Source organism: Ictidomys tridecemlineatus, chromosome 2, assembly GCF_052094955.1.
Source record: "Ictidomys tridecemlineatus isolate mIctTri1 chromosome 2, mIctTri1.hap1, whole genome shotgun sequence".
NCBI classification, from domain to species: domain Eukaryota; kingdom Metazoa; phylum Chordata; class Mammalia; order Rodentia; family Sciuridae; genus Ictidomys; species Ictidomys tridecemlineatus.
The window spans coordinates 76,147,834-76,167,874 of NC_135478.1; the positions used below are offsets into that span (position 1 = coordinate 76,147,834).

General features: G+C 47.5%; 2 protein-coding genes across 6 annotated transcripts; one reads left to right on the top strand and one right to left on the bottom strand.

Annotated features, from left to right (window-relative positions):
- Positions 1 to 1,185: 1,185 nt before the first annotated feature.
- On the bottom strand, positions 1,186 to 13,102 carry Ung (uracil DNA glycosylase). The gene is made up of 7 exons (XM_005340106.5): positions 12,969 to 13,102; positions 12,171 to 12,377; positions 11,524 to 11,619; positions 7,770 to 7,867; positions 7,119 to 7,207; positions 6,075 to 6,253; positions 1,186 to 2,235 (listed from the first exon to the last, which is right to left on the bottom strand). The coding sequence occupies exons 1-7, from the start codon at positions 13,098 to 13,100 to the stop codon at positions 2,095 to 2,097; spliced, it is 942 nt and encodes a 313-aa protein (XP_005340163.2). The 5' UTR covers positions 13,101 to 13,102; the 3' UTR covers positions 1,186 to 2,094.
- Alkbh2 (alkB homolog 2, alpha-ketoglutarate dependent dioxygenase) lies at positions 13,017 to 19,782 on the top strand. 5 transcript variants are annotated; one of them, XM_040289365.2, is made up of 6 exons: positions 13,017 to 13,154; positions 14,075 to 14,132; positions 15,653 to 16,686; positions 16,875 to 17,331; positions 18,305 to 18,503; positions 19,562 to 19,782. In XM_040289365.2, the coding sequence occupies exons 4-6, from the start codon at positions 17,052 to 17,054 to the stop codon at positions 19,764 to 19,766; spliced, it is 684 nt and encodes a 227-aa protein (XP_040145299.1). In that variant the 5' UTR covers positions 13,017 to 13,154; positions 14,075 to 14,132; positions 15,653 to 16,686; positions 16,875 to 17,051; the 3' UTR covers positions 19,767 to 19,782. The 5 variants fall into 5 exon arrangements, with proteins under 5 accessions (XP_040145299.1, XP_013220555.1, XP_040145298.1 ...); XM_013365101.4 differs by lacking the exon at positions 13,017 to 13,154 and having other exon boundaries at positions 14,069 to 14,132; positions 15,653 to 15,856; positions 19,463 to 19,782; XM_040289364.2 differs by lacking the exons at positions 13,017 to 13,154; positions 14,075 to 14,132 and having other exon boundaries at positions 15,819 to 16,686; positions 16,875 to 16,960; positions 17,050 to 17,331; positions 19,463 to 19,782.
- Positions 19,783 to 20,041: the final 259 nt, after the last annotated feature.

The window sequence follows — 20,041 nt, forward strand, 5'->3', positions numbered from 1 at the left end:
TCAGTACCAGTAGATAATCAATAATCAACTTGTATTTTTTTCTGGGGGGAATCATAGGCCTTTTAACATTTTCTTTTCCATTTACAGCTTCACTATGTTAAAGTTTTATTGTTGCTAGTTTGGTACTGGGGCTTGAACCCAAGATGCTTTACCACGGAGCTACATTCCCATGCCAACCCTAGTCCTTATATTTGGAGACAGGGTCTTGCTAAGTTGCTGAGGATCGCACCACAATGCTGAGGTTGTGATCCTCCTGCCTCAGCCTCCTGAAGCTGGCTGCCACACCAGAAGTTGTTAAAAACACCAAATTGTTCGCTTCTTTAATTTTTGTACAGCAGTAGCTCCTACTGGGAAGGAGGATCCACTCACTGATCCCTTGCAATGCTTTTGGAAAGACCCCAAAGTGACCAGAGGCCCAACTGAGAAGGCATCTATTACACTTGAGAAGTCTGTCCTGCTCACAGAACAGTGGAATCCTGAGCCCCTTTTTTCATAGATAAGGAAACTCTGGGCTGGGGATGTGGCTCAAGTGGTAGCACGCTCGTCTGGCATGTGAGCGGCCCGGGTTCAATCCTCAGCACCACATACAAAGATGTTGTGTCCGCCGAGAATATAAATAAATATTAAAATAAAAAAAAATTTTAAAAAAAGGAAACTCTGGTAACCCAGAGAAAGCAACGTATCTGGGCAAAGCCAAGGTCTGTCTCCACATCCATGCCCTCCTGGGAAAAGCCTCTGCTGGACTCGGTTTTCACTGAGGCGCTTTTCATCAGGGCCTAGGCCTGCAAGCCAAGCACATAGCAAACCCAGAGCTACACCTCAGCCCCATATCCTGCTTTCTTGTTAGACAGCCAGGGAATCGCACCTTCTTCCTCAGCCTACCAGTGACGAGGGCCAAGTGCCAACAGACCAATGGGTCACATATGACAGATTCAGAGGGAAGATTGGGCAAGACAGATGGCACCCAGGATCCCCAGAACCTGCCTGGCTGGCCTGTCCCACAACACTAGGCCTCCCGGCCAAGTGGGAGGCTCCATTCAGGGTGGAAGGAGGAAGGGCAAGGCCTGGCCATTCCTGCAGACAATGGTTGCCATGGTAACAAGCACCGGGTCCCTTAGTACAAAGGACAAGGCAGCCCGAGGGCTTACACACATTCCAAAGAAAAGAGGGGACAGGAAGCAAAACTTCAACGGGTTAGATCTTTTATTACCAAACTTATAAGGGTTAACTCTTTAACCCAGCTAACAGCAAAAACCACTGTCTTTAAAAAAAAAAAATATGTATCTGCGTATCTTACAAAAATGTAAAAATCTCCAGTGATGAAAAAAAAAAAAATCCAAGTCCATAAAAATAGAATCTGGCAATCTGTCCCTCCTTAAAACACCTCAACTGATGACCCTAGGAGAAAGTCTCCCACCCAGCATGAAAACAAAACAGAACCTTCTTCTCTGTTCACCCATCATTCCAGACTGCTTCTTCATCCAGTCTGAGGATCACACTGAGGCTCACACTGAGGGTGTGATCCTCAGGGATCCTGGCCTTTACTATAATCAGGAAACTCTGATCCTTAGCTTTTGGGACAGATTCCTAGAGGCTTGCAAAAGGTCCTCCAGATTCTTCTAGGAAATGGCCTGAAGATTCACAAATTTAAGGGGCTTTTCCAAGCCAAGCCACCAAATACCTTGTAACCTAAAGTCTAACCTATCAGCTAAAAATGCTAGCAGCAAGACCAAACAGCCGTCCCAAAAAGGTGCATCTCTTCCATTTTGAACCAAAGAGGTAAGAGGCTGGACAGGACCAGAACCTGACCTCACTGGAGAGAAGTGTGCTTATTTCAGGCAGAGCCACCTTTGCCACCCTTGGGCCTCATCTTATTGTGCCTGGAGGGTTCAAATACAGAAATGGTCACAGTGCTGTATCTCTGCTGTCCCTGGCTGGGCAGCCTGGCTCTCTGCTGTTGAATGGAAGCTCTCTCCTCTTAGGCAAGGCACTTAAGAATAAGGAAATTTTCAACGACTTCACAATTGACAAATACTTCAGCAGCAGCTTCTCAAAAACCACCCCCCAGAGAAGAGACCCCCTCTCAGTACAAGGTCACAGCTCCTTCCAGTCGATGGGCTTCTTGCCAGATTTCTGCAGCAGCTCATTAGCTTTAGAAAAATGTCTACACCCAAAGAACCCTCTATACACTGACAGCGGGGAGGGATGAGCAGTCTGCAGTACATGGTGCCGCTTCTGAAAAAGAAAATAAAAAGTGGCAGACTGGGGACCTTCACAAAAGACTACGACATACTTCGACACAGCCATGCAATTCCCACCTCCCAAAGGTGTCTACCTTCAGCATTCCTATTAGAGCAGGGCTCACCTGTTCATCACTTATACAGGACTACCTTTGCTAGGTGGTGCAGGGGATCCATCTCAGCCTTCAATTTGGCAATATCTATGCCTTTTGGGGGCAGGGGGAGTACCAGGGATTGAATTCAGGGGCATTCGGCCACTGAACTGCATCCCCAGCCCTATTTTGTATTTTAGAGACAGCGTCTGAGTTGCTTAGTGTCTCGTTTTTGCTGAGGCTGGCTTTGAACTTGTGATCCTCCTGCCTCAGCCTCTCGAGCTGCTGGGATTACAGGCATGTGCCACTGCACCCGGCTTATCTATGCCATTTTCAAGTGCCCATATATTATCTAGAAATTCCTCGGCTATAATTGCATTTAGATTGCATTTCCTAAAGGATGCTATGACATCCACACAGATGTGCAGAGATTGAGACTAACCATAGCACAGCTTAGATCTAAGTCTAAAGCCGGCTGAAGCTTCATGTAAGTCCAGTGTTCCAAGTGTTAAGGGACCAAGCAGCCCCGGGTTCAGTCTTTAGTGCCAAAGCAAAAACAAAAGCCCACCAAAACAAAACTGGACTAACCTATGTGTACTGATATGGGAGGACATCAAAAAACAAAGAAAAAAATTTAAATGTGGCACTGGCAATCCAGAGCTATCCACACATCTTGTACTGAACTATACCCCTGGCCCCAAGACCCCTAAAATTTATCAGGTGGAAACAAGCAATATAAAGTAATAAATGCATTTTCAGTTTTGTTTTTTTTTTTTCCTTGAGGGCTGGGGGTATCGCTCAATGGTAAGGTGCTTGCCTAGATGCATGAGCGCTGGGTTTGATCTCCAGCAATACAAACAATTTTTTTGGAAAAATACCCAAGACACTATAGTATTCCTTTAGAGGAAATGGTAAAAAGCATTCAAAGTGGAATACTTGATTTTTAAGATTCCAATTGAAGTTATCTGGAACAGAGAGACTATGGTCTATTTTTGTTTTCCTCTCAATTCTTTTCTGCATTTTATGTAAAAATTAACAAGCTGTGGTCTTTCACAATAAATATCCCTGCTTGGTGTGCATGTGGGGGAAAACTACAGGGAAGGAGCCCAGCACGGCCAGGAGCAGAGCCTGGGATGACTGCCTGGGTCCAAGACCAGCTCTATCCCTCAGCCGCTGTGACCACAAGAATGGCCACAACACCAAGCTGCACTTCAGCTTCATCTGTAAGCTAAGTGACAGCTATGCCTCACCTAGGAGGAGGCCACTGTGAGAATCAAATGAGTGAACACGGGTGGCTGTCAGGAGAAGGCACGTCAGGGCTCACCACACCGGCAACCCTACAGGCCCCTGTAAAGTCAGCTACACGGAGCTCTGAAAGACACCTCCCAGGAAAGCAAAGACTTCCAGTTTGGGCAGAGGAAACGGTCTGTGCCAAGAACGGCAAGAAGTGGGGCTCGGGGAAAGGTGCAGGTGGCCAGTCAGCCTGGAGCTCAGAGGGGAAACCGGGGAGTCAGAAGTAAGGCTTGCTGGAGGCCATCTCCCACCCAGCTGGTCAGCCTACGCCAAGGCCTTCTCTAGAGTAAGCTTCTGAATCTCCAGGCAAGATCAGATGAGGGTCGATTCAGGACAGAGGTGTTCAGAAGGGAAGAGATGTGAAACAGCAGAGAGAAGAACGCAGACATGACTGATTTCACATGGAGGGGAAGAGGGGGGAAGAGGAAGAGGCAGGTAGGTGCCAGAGTTAAGTGCCAGATTTCTGGCTGGACAAGTAGGCAAATAGTGGCACTTTCTATTGTTGGAGAGTACAGAGGAGCAAGTTTAGGGAGGAGAGAGAAGAATTTAATGCAAACAAGATTGAATTTGATGTGCTTCCAGGACACTAATGAGGGGGCACTAGACAATCTAGCACTCAGGAGACTTGGCCTTGGAGCTAGGTAATGGTTTACTTCCAGACCAAACCATGCTTATAGATAACACAGATTACCAACACAGTAAGAGCTATAGCAGCCACTCACTGCCTCCTTAAGGTAAAGAGTAATTACTCCCATGTATACTTCTTTACTTATAAAACAAGATTTTGGGCTGGGACTGAGCAGTAGCGCACTTGCCTGGCATGTGTGAGGCACTGGGTTCGATTCTTAGCACCACACATAAATAAAGGTCTATACCAAGTTTAAAAAAAAAAAAAAAAGACCTTAGCAATCCATGCAAGATTTAATCTTAGGTTAGATTTTTTTTTCCCCCCTCCAAGATTCCAGTTAGAAAAATCCCTAATCCAGGCACAGTGGCACAGGCCTATAATCCCAGAAACTCAGGGATGGCAAGTTCAAAGCCAGATTGGGAAACTTTTTCAAAATAAAATAACTTTAAAAAGAAATTGGGGACATACTCAGAGTGCTCCTGGTTTCAATCCCAGTACCCCTAAACAAACAAACAAAACAACCCCCCTTCCCCAAACTCTGAAAATGTTACGTATTCACACAAACTTTGTCAGACAAAAAAGTTTTTTGATCTGACTTACATGCTTGGCTATTATTTGCTTATATATGCATGAGGACTCCAGAAAAATATCAGAAACTAAACACCAGTGCTTAGCCAAGTGAGGTGGAGGGACTAAGTGGACAGAACAGGAGGGAGGGAGGCTGTCCATCACATAACTGCACTTGTTGTCAATCATGAGAATTTACTATACCTTTGAAAAACTCTATTAAAAAATACAGACAAAGCTCCACTAAAGAGAAAAGATAGGCAATGACTTATGAGTGAGGTCTGCAGGCTTGAGCTCCATCCTTGGCTGAGCCCTAACACACCCACTGGCCCACAGACTGCGGGGATTATGCCTAGTGACGGTGGGCTGCTCCACAGATGCAGGGACATAAACCAGAGCTCTGTGGGACAAACTCAAAGCATGGCTCCACCACTCACTGCCGCTTTGGGCACATGCAAAATTGGGCAGTTCACTACCACTGCACTTTTCTGAATCCTCCCACCCAGCACTCCTCCACTCTTCCCCCTCCCCCTCCCACCCAAAACCCTCCTCTGCTCTCCACCCTACACCCTCACCTGTCCTCTACCACAGCTGTGCTGCAGAGAAGCTGATAGCTCATGCCAGTGGGGAGCAGGGCAACTGTGAGGAGCAAGGCAACTGTGAGAAGCAGGAGGATGGAGACGTTTTAGGGGCAGAGTTGATGAGATTCACAGACAGACAGGATTTAAGGGGAAAGAGGACTCAAGGATGATTTCCAGGTTAAACTCAGCAACCAGGTACCCAGGTGTGCTAGGTACACGGGGAAGGACAAAGAGGTAGCAAATTGGAGAGGATGCGGCAAAGGCAGCACAAAGAGCTGGTCTGGTTGTGTTGGACGTTCACAATTAGACCTCAGGTAGTGACCCACGTGCAGGGGAAACTGGGTGTGTGATTAAGTGGAATTCCTCATGTTTCCTACATGCTCCCAATTTCTTGGAAGCAGGACACTTGCCTCATTCACAAGGCAAGGCACCACATGCTACAGGAGTAATGCCAGGGACCTTTGTGTCCTCTGTGAACAGGGCGTGCCGAGCCTGTACCACTAACTGCAGGAAACCAAAGCTGGCCGGCTGCCTTTCCCACTTCACAGCTCACCATGTGTGTGGACAGATGCCCCTCAGTTCTCAAAGGGAAACCCAAGAGAGTCATTTTCTAACATTGACTGGCAGGGATTCCTAGAATTCTCTAAACTGCCTAGAGCATTAACACCCATACCCTGTCGATGGCAATGCCCTTCTTCTGGGCGTATGAGCCCCAGAGCAGGAAGACAAGGCCGTTCAAGTTCTGATTCAGCCAGGACACGACTGCGTCAGTGAACTCCTCCCAACCCCTCTCCTTGTGGGAATTGGCTTGATGGGCCCGGACAGTGAGCACGGCGTTGAGCAGGAGGACACCTAGGAACACAGGCCACAGGAGCACGTGAGGAGGAGGCTCAGCCGCAGCAGCAGATGCCACAAGAGGGTCAGACGCACGATGAACCATGTGCACTGCAGAATGACCCTAGGTTATGAGGAAAGCCTTATGACATGGCCAGGGTGGGCTCTGGTGAGATTAGAGGCCACTCTATTGTCATCTCTGCCCTTTTGGCACCTTCCAGTTTACAGCGGTGAACATGGGTTACCTACCAGCAGAATGTCTTTTAAGTACCCTATGTGATACTAAATAACCCCAAATAAGAAAACAGGCCAAACATTCCACTTAAACAAAAACAGACTTCAAGAAATTAAGAGTAAACATTCTTTTTTCATCCTGGTTGTGGACAATTTATTTAAAAAAAGAAGTCTCAAAATAGGCACTAGACACACAGCTCCTATCAATATGAGCAGAGCCACTTTCTGAATGTTCAATTAGGTGAACTGGATAAACTTAAAATATTATGCTTCAAATTATTTTTAAAAACTGACTGCAGAACAAAAGACATATCCTAAAAAAATACTTTCACTCATATAAACTAATCATTGCCCCCCTCCAGTACTTCAGATCATTGATCTTCAGGGCACTCGACACTAAGCTGCACCCCCAGCCCTTTCTATTTTTTATTTTTAGATAGAATCTTGCCAAGTTGATGAAGCTGGCCTCAAACATAACAATGCTCCTACCTCAGCTTTCCGAGTAGCTGGGATTATAGGCATGCACCACTTGCAACCAGCAAAACTAGACATTTAGTACTTTATGATGACCTTTTAAAACTGTAAAGAGCAGGATAAAATGATGACTGTTAGTATCAATACAAAATGCATCTAGCAGGGGTTGGCTTACCTTGTTTGGCCCATCCTGATAGATCTCCATGGCCAGGATGAACAAAACCATCTATGTCTGTAGACAGCTCTTTATAAATGTTTTCCAAACTGAAAGAAAGAAGGAAGAAAAACAAAAACAGGATCTTAAGTGGAATCCTGAAAGTTGAGTGATTCTAAGACAACATGTGAAAAAGCTATAGGTTTAAAGCTAGCCCCTGGAAGGGACAATGGAAACCAGGGAACCAATCAACAAGATAAACACCTGCAGTCCTGACAAGTCAATCTGACAGACCTTTACTTTGGTCTGTATTTGGATATAAGGAACAGAGTAATACCTTGAAAAGACCCAAGTAAATCACCCAGCAGTTACAACCCACCTCCCCACGGATGCTTACAGTTTCATATCCCTTTTATCTTTTTTATATAAATATTCCAAGGCAGTGGTTTTTAACCAGGGGTGCTCTGACCCCCATATAACTTTAATAGCACACAGGACAACTCCAATTCCCCAAAACAAAGAATGACCCAGTCCAATGTCAATAGTGCCAGGTTGAGAAATCCTCCTCCAGAGGCTAGTGAAAGTCCCCCCAATACCACTGCCTGTAATTTACAACGTACACATCCAAAAGCAATTATGACTAGACCATTGCCATCTGCAAAACAACTGTACCTGGGTGGAGGTGGAACAGGTCTTTGGACGCTAAAGCAGAGCCCATGAGCTTGATTGGGTCCATGATAAGGATCTTGTCCCAGGATGACAACCTTCACCTGTAAACACCAGGTGGCAAAGAATTGAACCATAATACTGTTGTGGCCTAAGTGAACATGTGGCTGACTGGTCATCTACATGGGAAGACACAACAGTGAAAAGCAAAACCCTGCTCCTGGCCCAATTCAGAAGCCCAAGGGAGGATCCACGGGTCACCATTATGTCCAATTACCAAGTCATCTGTCAAACACTCTGAAATGCTGCCCTGCCCCGCCCCTTCTCTAACACAAATGTTCAAGTTGGGGTCAGTTTTGCATTCATTCTTTTCACTTTTCAAATTACAGAGTAGAACTGAGTACAATGGTGCACCTCTGTAACCCCAGCAACTCAGGAGGCTGAGGCAGGAGGACTCCAAGTTTGAGGCCAGTCTCAGCAATTTAGTGAGACTCTGTCTCAAAATAAAAAATAAGGGGACTGGGTACGTCATTAAGCACCCCTGGGTTCAATTTAAGGTACCTCAAAAAAAAAAAAAAAAAAAAGGAATGTGCCCTGTAACAGCACAGCCACCCAGGAATATACAAAGTGGCTGAAGTCGTGGCGATCCCTATCCCACCTCAAGCTGGCCTTCTTTCTTTTTGCAATGCTTGCTGGGGAGGAACCCAGGCTTCCGGCACACTAGGCAAGTGCTCGTCACTGTGCTGCACCCCAGCTCCAGAGTTAACCATTTTTAACCGTCTATGTGACTGGTTAATGCACTCATTATCCTGCGTATGTCTCCTGCCACACACCTGAGCAGTGTGCAAACCAGTACAGCATATCGTCACTACCCATGGACAGTGGGCTCATTTCCTGGTGTTTTCCATTATAGATCAACAGTGCAGTCCGGACAGACTGACACACTCAGTGGCACAGATTCATGACGAGGAACTACCAAAGGATGAGTGCATTTTAGAGCCTGGAAAGGAAGAAACCAGGAGAATGAGGTCAGGTCAAAGGGCATGGGAGTAGGCAGCAGGAAGCAAGGAAGAGCAATGAGGTCCCCACTCAGAGGTGTGAAATGCAGGCTGGCTCAGCTTCTGGATGCAGCACCTGCCTGTTTCCTCCTGCTTCTGTCCCTGGAGTTCTCAGAACCTTCCTCTGCATTCTATATCCTTCAAATCCAGCTACAGATGTTCCCATGACCAGGAAGCTCTCAATTCCTGCCCCTGGTGCATATTCTTCATGGTGAAGCAGCTGGACAGGTAGGAAAGCTTTCTGGCGCTGAGACTCTGGTCCTAGATGTAGAAGATTCTGGGCAAATTATCTAATCTCCCTGACCCAGTACACTTACCTATAAAGCAGCCTGGCCAGCCCAGTGGATTCTGAGAGGCCACCCTGTTTCATTATCACTGGTGTTCACAATATGGCAAAATATTCAAACAGGGAGCAAACTAGCATTGAAAAAAATATGTACATATTTATATATATTTGGTATTGGGGATGAACCTAGGAACTTGCACAAACTAGACAAATGCTCTACCACTGAACTCTATCCCCAGGCTTTTTTGAGACTGGGTCTTGCTAAGTTGCCCAGGCTGGCCTCCAACTTGCCCACTTGTCAAGCAGTCCTATTACAAACATGCACCACTGGCTAGTACTGAATTTAATAGGACTTGGTTTCTGGTTTTTTTTTTTTAAACTTTAAAACCAAGGAGCTAGATTCAAAATTCTTGCTCTAGGAGATAAATTGTGAAACTTTTCTAAGCGTTAGGTGTGACTGCCTTATCAAGACAGTTTTTCACCTATTCCACTTCTACTGGATTTAATGAATATTTTGTAAATCATATGATTCCTGCTCCCATTTTTAAATGGGGAAGGAAAAAGAAAACACCTAAAAAATTTCAGAGTAAGCAGATACTGAATGTATTACATGGAAAACCAAATCACAAAGGTTCAACTACCACAGATGGATGCAGCTGGTTTTATTTTATTCTTTGCAGTGCTGGGGACAGAACCCAGAGCCAGATATTAGGCAAGGACTCTACCACTGAACCACACCCAAACCTCTGATGCTGGTTTTCAAGACAGAAGCAAGGAGTGTTGCTGTAACTCTGGAGGGGGAGAGTGAGGGGGGGAGGTAAGGCTGGGAGGTAGGATGTGGCCCTATCTAAGGAGGGTCTTCCATGCTAATAGGATGGGGTGCAGTTGGTAAGAAGGAATAACTTCTAATGTTCCAAAGCACATTCCAGTTCTAGTAGGATTAACTATGGTAGACAATTAATTGAATATTGCAAAATAGCTAGTTTCCAACACAAATAATGTCTCAGGTAATACAACTACCTTGACCTCCTCATTATACATTGTATACATGTATTGAAATGTCACACTGTATCCCATAAACATGTGTAATTACTACATGCCGGTTTATATTTAAAAAATAAAAGGAGAAGGGCAATAATGGTTAACTATGTAACTATTTTGCAGACCAAATACTTTAAGAACAGGGAGGAGGGGATCTAGCCACAAAATGTCAGCATGATATATATGGACTGTTACTGTGTGGTGTGGCCGCTTTGGCCCTGGGTCTGTCTCCCACCACCAAAAATACACACTCAAGCGTTCCACTTCAAATGAGCCCAATCAAGTCCTTTTCCTAGAACTGTGGCTCTCTCACAGCTGTGGCCTGTAGCGACCATATTCCCCCAGCAGCAAAGATTATACCTGGGTAGGACACACAAAGCCCTGAGAGATTCATCACGAAACACAGGAAAGCAATTCAGTCACTCTGTAATTTTTGGGAGGCTGACTGTCCAACTAATGTATTATCCTCTGACCCCTTGTCCTATTTCCTCTACCAATTAATTTAGCAGTGTCAGTTCTGATAGGAAGGCTAGATGGGGGAAGATGAGGCTATTACATGAGATGGAGTTGGGAAATTACCAAGATTTCAACAACCCCCTACTCTTGAAGGCTGATTGAGCTGAACAGCCTTGCTCCCAACTGGGAAGAAACCCAGAGAGCCTCCTGCATGCTTAGCAATGCTTTCTCACTGAGCCATACCCCCAGCCCATTCCTGCTGATTCTAAACATAACTCTCATTCTTTTTTGCCTATTTTGTGCATTTCTGTACATAAGAGATCCTTCTTTCTCAGTCCCATTATCTGCAATTAACAAGATTTTTAAAAGGCTCATGGAGGGGCTGGGGTTGTAGCTCTGAGGTAGAGGACCTACCTAGCACATGGGAGGTGCTGGGTTCGATCCTCAGCACCGCAAATAAATAAAATATAGGTCCCTCAACAACTTAAAAAAAAAAAAATTGGGGGGTGAGGGCCGGGGTTGTGGCTCAGTGGTAGAGCACTTGCCTAGCATGTATGAAGCACTGGGCTTGATCCCCGGCACCACACAAAAATAAAAACAAATAAATAACTGTATTGTGTCCACCTGCAACTAAAAAAATATAAAAAATAAAAATAAATTTTTTAAAGGTTCATCGAAATAAATTTGTAGTAATAAGTAATAAATAAAAGAGTGACATTGTTGTACATATTTTTCCTTTTTGTTGCAAAGGTAGCACAGTAAAGATTAAATATAGGGTGAAATATAGTCAGCCAAACCCCATAACTTTAGTATTAATTTCTACTGGATGACAGATTATATGGCTTTTCTCCAGTGTCTCTAATTAACAAGTACTATTTGATTCCAGCCCCTAGTAAAATTCACCCACAATTGTACTTACATCTTTTATGTCACATGTTTGGGTCCATGTGAAGACTTGGTGTGGAGGCGGGTAAACAGTGTAACGTTTTCTTTCTTCTGCAACGAATCCCATTAGCTGATTTAAAAGATTAATTAGATTTAAATATCAGATTCTTACTGGAAACCTGTAAGAATTCAGTAAGAAAACTTCTCATGCAAGCTATCTGACTCCCTGAAACGTTTCAAATCCAAGTTCTTTAAAACAAAACAAAAAAAAAACCCTGTTCCTACTAGGGCCTTAAGTTCGGATCACCCCAACTCCCCTGTTTCTCGGGGACGGATCGCTGTCGTTTTGCCTGATGGCTTTCATGTCCGAGTAATGCCAATACTTCTCATCTTTTTCCCAAGAGCACAGCGGGGAATCGGTCTGGTTGTTTTATGCCAACCTTTCCTGGGGAGCAAACTAAGTGGCTTAAAACCCATGACATCATCTTACCGTCCTTCACAACCTAAGTGCACACTCAGATCATCACGGCTTTAGTTTACTCGCTTCGTGGTAAAAACCCAGTGCAGGAGGGAAAACAGGAGGCCGTGGAAGCCCAACATGCTCTAAAGGCAGATGACCTGCCAAGCCAACTAAGAGCCAGTGCTCTCTGGACCCCTGGGCAAGGCGGCTGTGCGGCTCACCTTGATGAAATACGGCTTCCCGAACTCGGCGCCCAGGGGCTTCCTCCAGCTCTCGCCGAAGCCCACGGGCACGTTGCGGGCCGCGAGTCTGAGCAGCGCCGCGGCCTTGTTTCTCTGGATGCGGACCAGCTGCTCCTGGCTCAGCGGCGAGGAGGGCGGCGTGTCGGGCTCCTCCTGCCCGACCCGGGCCTTCTTGGTGGGATGGTCCTGCAACGAGTCCCCGCAGAGGCGGGTCACCAACCGCACAGGCCGCTTCCCGGGCGCCCGCAGCTTCCGGGCCAAACCCACCAGCGGTCGGCTACAGACGCCCATGGCGAAGGCGGGTGCGAGCCAAATCAGACAATTTGACTCCAGGGCTCGGGGTGGAGCCAGTGCAGAGCTTTGGGGTCCGAACTCCGAGAACCCCGCGGGGTCCTGAGACTCACTCAGGCGCCCCGCCCTGCGGGATCCGCGGCAAGCGTCCCCACGTGGCCTTTTCGCGGCAAAAAACCCCTCCTCCGGGGTCCCGCCTCCCTCCCCCTCTGATTGGACAGAGGGCTGAGAAGGGTGGGACAGCTGCATGCCAATTGGCGCTGTGGTTCCCGAGGCCCATTCCCATTGGCTGGCCCTGCAGCATGGCGGCCGATGAGGGATGGAGGCGGCTGTTTTGAAGGCATGTAGGCTGTATTCAACTCGGGTCCCTGATTTACCGAGCGAGCTGTGCGCTCCTGCACCGCCCCGGGCAGATGGCATTCCTGACTTCTTCCCCATCCCTGCCCCTCGCCCTCGGGCCCTGAAGCGTTCTCCGCCGCGCCTCACCGCTGCATCGCCGTTCTCCTCAGCTACAGCTACCACACCGGTCCCCAGGTCGGCTGGCTCCGGGCTGCGGACACTTCGCTTCCTGGCGGGGCTCGGGGAGAAGAAGGAGTACAGGGTCTTCTGGCCAATCATCCCGGAACCGAGGAGGGAGCGAACGAGCGCCGCCCGGGGACCCAGAAGTCAGTGGTGGGTCAGCAATTGGCGCCAAGCAGCCGGCGCATGCTCGGAGCCGGGGGTTGGGGGCTTCCCTAGGGGCGGGACGGGGCGTAGAGGGCTCATTGCGCATGCGCCCCAGGGGTTGCTGAGCCACGCGGGAGCGGAGAGGTAGGGCTTGGACCGCCTACTCTTTCTTAGTTAAATGCCTTCGTCCTCTTTCTGCCTCTGGGCCTGGTGCTCCAATTGCTCAGCTGTAAAAAAGGGACGGGCCCCACAGGGTGTGGCAGGATGAAAACGAGCCTTCTCTCCGTTACTTGTTGAACTGCTATACGGATCTCAACCACTTTTCACAGCCTGCTTTGCTACGCTTTGCCTTATCTACCAGGTTTGGAGCTGACTTTAAGGTCACGGAGGTCAAACCCCAAACTGTTCACCCTCTAAAAGCACCATGGTCCCCCTCCTCCCCCAACACACACCTGGGTTCCTTCCCCCATCCCTCCCCGGGGGTTCAAACTATCAATATCTGCAAATCAATTCTCCAAATCCTGAATTCAACAGCAGCTCTCCCATCTTCTGGCTTACAACCCAGGCTGGCTTTCTCTTTCCTATCGGTGATCTTTTGGAAATATAAATTATGTCACGACAACCTCCAGGTTAAAACCCTCCTACAGTTTCCAAAATGGCTTGAAATAAAACCCTCGCGTCTTACCCAGCTCTGCTGGCTCCTTCCCTCTCCCACCAAAGCCCTACTACTGAATCTGGATCCCAGCACTTTAGCTGGACACAGCCAGTTCCTCCCCCAAGGCCTGGGTCTCTGCTCAGGACTCTTCCCTGTGGCCTTCTCCTCCAGCCCCACCTCCTGGCCTATCGCTCTGTAATTTCTATATTATATAAAATTATTTTTCCCTTGCTTATTCCTGTCTGCATCTCTAAAATGTAACCTGGACCAGGGCAGGAGCTTTATCCTTGTTGATGCTGTGTGCCAGTGCCCAGGGCAAGGAGCTTAAGGTAAGAAGAGAAAGACTCATAATTGAATATCCTTTGCTTTGAAAACCAGTTTAGCAGTTTGTACGAAGTTAAACATTTATACACTTATTCTGTGACCCAGCATTATCCTCTTAGGCATTTATTCAAGTGAAATAAAAATCTATATTTACATAAAAACTTGTCCAGGAATGACTGTAATGATTCTATTCATATCACCCAAAAACAACTGTGTTACATCCATAGGATACAATAAAAAAGGGACAAATTACTGATGCAAACAATATTTCTTTTTAGTGCTGTGGATTTTTAAAAGCAGCATCCTTTGGGCTGGGGCTATAGCTCAGTGGCAGAGCACTTGCCTAGCATGTGTGCGGCATTGGTTCGATCCTCAGCACCACATAAAAAATAAATTAATAAAAATATTGTGTGTCCCTCTACAACTAAAAAAAAATTTTTTTTGAAAGCACCATTGTTAAATGAAAGAAGTCACACCCAAAAAGTTATGTATTGTATGATTCCATTCATATGAAATTCAGGCAAATGCAAACTAGAGGGATAGAGGAAAGAATGCAGTTGCCAGAGACTGGGTAAGGAGCAAAAGCTGACAACCAAAAGATGGGGGGAATTTCTGTGATGATGAAACTGTTCTAGATCTTAACCACCTTCCCCCAGTTTTTTTTTTTTTTTTTTTTTTTGGTAGTTGTAAATGGACAGAATGCCTTTGTTTTGTTTATTTCTATGTGGTGCTAAGGATCGAACCCAGTGCCTCACACATGCCCGGCAAGCGCTCTGCCACTGAGCTCTAGCTCCAGCCCTACACCCCCCACACATTTTTTAATAGGTGTAATATCATTGTACATACCGAGGGGATTTGTTGTTACATATTTGCACATGTACACAATACACAATATAACAATCTAATTTGGCCAGGACTGTTATATATCTTGATTGTGGTGATTGATGAACCCAGCCTAATTCCATTTTAAGATTGGGAGCCATCTCATCACAAAGTCATGAAAAGTTAATTTCTGTTTTACTACAAATTACTGAGCTTTCTAAACTTGTTTGGAATTCCTCCCGGTGCCTTGAACTCACCCATGCCTCACTTTCCCTGACCAGATAACAACCCTCTCTAAAATCTCAGTGGCACTTCATCATTTCTGATGTTGAGAATTTACTCCCATGTAGATCATTAATCTATCTGACTTTTTACTATGCTTGTCAAAATCCTGTTGGCTGTAAGTTCTCAAGACACGCCCCCCCGTTTGCAACTTTTTGTGCTATAAAACCTTGTTCCTGGAGAGCTGGGGGGCTGATCTCTAGCCCAGGGTTTTGGAGAGAAACAGTCCTGGCCAGCTCCGGTGTACACAAATAAAAGCTTGCTTTAATTTGATTTAAAATTGGAGTCGGTGGCCTTTTCTTTGCGTTGTGTTTCAACAGTGATTATAAAGTATTGTAGCTTTGTCAAAATTTGCAGAACTGTATACCAAGAAGTTTTAAAACAAAGCCCCCAACTTCATTGCAACTTCCTCTCTTGGCAGGGGTTGTAGTCCCCACTTTACAGATGAGGCAGTTAAGCCCAGATGCAGCAGATATTGCCGGGCACGGAGCAGTGCCTGCGATGCATCCAGGGGCCGACAGGTGGCGTCAGGAGGTCAGCAGCCACTGAGTTTACCAATGCGCCTGTGCTTCCCAGCCTGCCCCGGAGACCTATGCGCAAGCGCGACTGAGCTCCCGCGGGCGGGGTGAGTATCTTTTCCCGCCGGCCGGGAGTTGCTGTGGTTTTTTCCAGATTCTGAGCCACGCAGGGGCGGTCCGGGGGTGTAAAGAGAGCTCTCCAGCTCCCACCGCACGCACGTGTTACAGTTCTTATTTTCTATCAGAAGGGGAGGAGGGTTTGACCGTAATTAGTTGGTATTTGGATTCCGGGTCTTTTCCCCTTGAGTGTCGCCGTATTGACTTGTTTTAATGCTGGTGAGAAAGAGGAAGCCAGGTGTCTCTTCCTCAGCAAAGTGGACAGGAATAGAGAACCTGCATTTGTGGGTGACTTTGACAAAACTCCCTGTCCCCTCCCTCTGGGCGTCATTTTCCCTGTCTGGAGTTTCCAAACTTGACTGCAAATACTGATTGGCGTGTTCTTTAAAAATTTTCCGCGTGGGGGTGAAGTGCAAGTGTCAGGCTTTGACACCGCCGGTTAGCGGTGTCCTGCTTCCCACATGTTGAGGTTTGAACATTAGAGGAGCAGCCGGGGCAAGCGTATGAAGCAGGGTTTATTTAAAAGGGGGGAAATACCGACTTTTCCAGGGAGGGAGAAGGGGGCACAGCTGGTATCATGGTATCCCAAGAGGCGAGGTGTAGGGAGGGGAAGTTCCTGGGACCGGTTACCTTGGCAACAGGGTGGAGCAGGGGCAGGTTCTTGATAAGACCCCTCAGGAGACAGTCTCCAGCTTCCCAGACTCACTGAAAATTGGCCTCCTAGATCCCACCTGACTCGGTTTACCTGTCTACACTGACTGCCTCTCTGATTCCGGCTTCAGTTTTTGCAAGCTTTTCAGCTGATCCCTTTTCTCACCTGGTTGGTATTTTTGTTTGTCGTTTGTTTTTTGTGAGCTCGGGATTGAACCCAGTTGCTTACAGGATGCTCTAAGCACATGCTGTACCACTAAGCCACACTCCTAGCCAGCGGTTTTGATGTGCTGCCTGAAGACTCTGGCCAGAAAGTCCCTAGGGCTCTTCCAGCTGAAACTGTTTTCTTTGTTGCAGACCCTGAGATTGAACCCAGGAACTCGCACATTCTAGACACAGAAGGGCCCTTCCACTGAGCTCCATCCCCAAATAGAAGCATTGCTGTGAGTTTTCATTGAGTTTTCATCAGGGACAGAGCTTGGGCACTCTTCCTGGGTGTCTTGCTGCTGACATCCTCTTCCGTGGAGGGAAGGGATGGACAGATTCCTGGGGAAGGAGGTTCAAGGGAGCCTTTTGGGAAAGCCGGAGGAGCAAGAGCAGAGCACAGAAGAAGGAGCTACCCTGGGTGACGACAAAGGACACACAAGGAAGAGGCCCAGGAGAGATCCCCCAGGGAATGCCGCCCACTTGGCAGGCCCCAGCTGGCGACACATTCGCGCCGAGGGCCTGGACTGCGATTACACGGTCTTGTTTGGCAAAACGGAGGCAGACGAGATTTTCCGACAGTTGGAGGAAAAAGTGGAATATTTTACAGGTAAACAGAAGACGGGTGTGTGGGTTTCAAGGCTTGTTTCCTACAACCCATGATGTTATATCAGGAGAAATCTGGCCTTCAGGGCCATTACTGATGGGCTTGCTAATGGAATCAACAAATACTCTCGGTGCCACTCTGGGCTTGGGATACAACCTGGGAAAAACAGGATGGCCTGGCCCCTGACAGTTGACCAGAGTGCATCTACCTGGCTACTGACTAGAATCACCTGGGAAAATTCAAAAGCAATCATAGAAAAAACCCAAAGCTGAAGCTGAGGCTGTTGCTCAGTGGTAGAGAGCTTGCCTTAGCATGTGTGAGGCCCTGGGTTTGATCCCCAGTAAAATTAAAAAAAAAAAAAAAAAAGCTGGATTCAACAGGAGACCTAGTGAATCAGGATAGCTAGGGTCCAGCCTGGGCATCAGTGTTTTTTAAAAAGCTTCCAGGACAGGAAGTGGTAGAACGTGATTCGGGGGGGGGGGGGGGGGGGTTGCTACTCCAGACTCTCATAGAGGGCCACGCTGCAGTCTGGTTTCTAAGGTGTTTCCAGGTGATGAGGAGGCTGCTGGTCTGCAAACCACAGGCTAAGAACCCCCCATGATGCCGTTATGGGATCTGGCCCAGCATGAGCTACACAATCTCCGCCTTCCATGGAGTGACAGGTTGACACAAATTGGCTATCATGAAAACCTCATTGTGCTCAGAGTTCAGTCTCTGTTCTGCTCCGAAAGGCAATTAAATTACCGTGCTCAAGAATTGACCGCAGAAAGAAGGGCAAGAGTGGTTTTACAAAAAACTTTGGCAAGCCATTGTGATTTTTGAGGAGGTGTATTACCGAACAGGGCATTTCATGACACTGGAGGACAGAGGGACATGCCATTCCTGTTTTCCTTCCCTTGCTCTCCCGAGTACTCAGAGGGTGTGTTGCCTGCCTCTCTGGGTCCGGGGGTTGGCACTGCTGTTTTTTTCTGCACAGGTGCACTGGCCAGGGTCCAGGTGTTTGGGAAGTGGCACAGTGTGCCAAGGAAGCAAGCCACATATGGTGACGCTGGACTGACCTACACGTTTTCAGGCCTTACGCTGTCTCCAAAGCCCTGGATCCCAGTTCTAGAGTGCGTCCGGGATCGTGTCTCTGGCTTGACAGGACATACCTTCAACTTCGTGCTCGTCAACAGGTGATGCCTCCCTTGTCTGGTGGAGTGTAAGTTTTATAGCCTTCTGTCTCCTCCAAAAGGAAGCGTTCAGGGCTCCCCCATACTTGGTCCTGCACAGCAAACCTTCCAGTAGCACACAAGGGACATCATGGTGGGAGAACGCAAGCCCAGTCGTCCTTCAGGGAGCTCAGGCAGCAGCAGGAGGGAAGGGTGATTAACTCCTGGACAGACAGCTGGGCAGGGTCATTTGGGACCGTGGGGAGTGTGGTGGGGACAGTCAAGCAGGCTGATTTGAATGAGTAGCTGAGGAAAGGTTGGGACTCAGGGTTTCTGAGCAGCAGCAGGACTGTGAACATCATAGACTGGGTAATTTGTTGCCCAGGGCTGATCTGTGCATTGTAGGACTGAGAGCGTCCCTGGCCACCATCAGGGGATGCCAGTAGCACCTTATGCCATCAGAGCAGCCAGAAATGTGTCCAGACATTGCCCGGTATCTCCTGGGGTAACATCACCCTGGCTGAGAACCCTGGGCAGAGGAGAAGGACCCACTTTAGATGAGATGGTTAGAGGAGGGCTCACGGAGACACCTGAGCTGGCAACTAACTGGAGAGCTCAGACCAGGCACCCAGAGAAGCCCAGAGCACCTGTGGAGCAGGAATACTCCTGGTATGGCCAGAAAGCAATGAGGGAGGGAGGAAGGGATGCGGGGTGCTCTCGAGTGGCCAGGGGCCAGAATGTGCCAGGAATGGGAGTTTATTCTGTATGGAGGGAGGAAATCCTTTTATGTGACAGGAAGGTTTCCATGCATGAGCCAGGGGCTGATGAGGTGTTGTCGGCCTGCTTTAGGAGAGGTTACCCATGTAGATGCCCCAGGTCAGCCTCACTTGCAGAGTCAGGGAGGCGCTTAGGCCCTGCAGGGACAGCCTGCAGGGACAGCCTCCAGAAGGTCATTCTGAGCGCTGCCTGTTTTCTCATTGCAGGTACAAAGATGGCTGTGACCACATTGGGGAGCATCGAGACGATGAGAGAGAACTGGCGCCCAGGAGCCCCATCGCCTCTGTCTCCTTTGGTGCCTGCAGGGACTTCTGCTTCCGGCACAAGGACTCCCGAGGGAAGAACCCCCACCGGAAGCTAGAGGTGATCCGGCTGCAGCTGGCCCACGGAAGCTTACTGATGATGAACCCCCCGACCAATGCCCACTGGTATCACAGTCTTCCCGTGCGCAAGAAGGTTCTGGCTCCGAGGGTCAACCTGACATTTCGTAAAATTTTGCCTAAGAAATAAAAATGTTTTTAACATGTTTCTTTTTTGTTTTTTTGTTTGTTTTTTTTTTTTTGTCTGAGAGGGAGCTGGTGTTTCTTTACAGGAGCAGGTTAAGGAAAGCACAGTGAATTATAAAAGAATACCAGTTGATTTTTTCCTAACAAAATGATTCTTTTATTGCTATAATACATAGCAGATACAAAAGTACCTTTAGCAAATACATAAATCAGTTATTATGGCCTAGACTACTAATTTAACTTAGGCTTTTCCAAAAAGAAGCTACTGACTTTGTAAAT

Bases quoted from the DNA above. Each gene is read 5' to 3' on its own strand.
- Ung (XM_005340106.5), bottom strand. From the start codon at position 13,100: ATGATTGGCCAGAAGACCCTGTACTCCTTCTTCTCCCCGAGCCCCGCC. The intron at 7,208-7,769 runs GTACAGTTGTTT...TCTTTCTTTCAG, and splicing joins CCTGTTCCACCTCCACCCAG to TTTGGAAAACATTTATAAAG. The intron at 6,254-7,118 runs GTAAGCCAACCC...CTGTGTTCCTAG, and splicing joins ATCAGGATGGGCCAAACAAG to GTGTCCTCCTGCTCAACGCC.
- Alkbh2 (XM_013365101.4), top strand. From the start codon at position 17,052: ATGGACAGATTCCTGGGGAAGGAGGTTCAAGGGAGCCTTTTGGGAAAG. The intron at 17,332-18,304 runs GTAAACAGAAGA...TTTTCTGCACAG, and splicing joins AAAAGTGGAATATTTTACAG to GTGCACTGGCCAGGGTCCAG. The intron at 18,504-19,462 runs GTGATGCCTCCC...TTCTCATTGCAG, and splicing joins AACTTCGTGCTCGTCAACAG to GTACAAAGATGGCTGTGACC.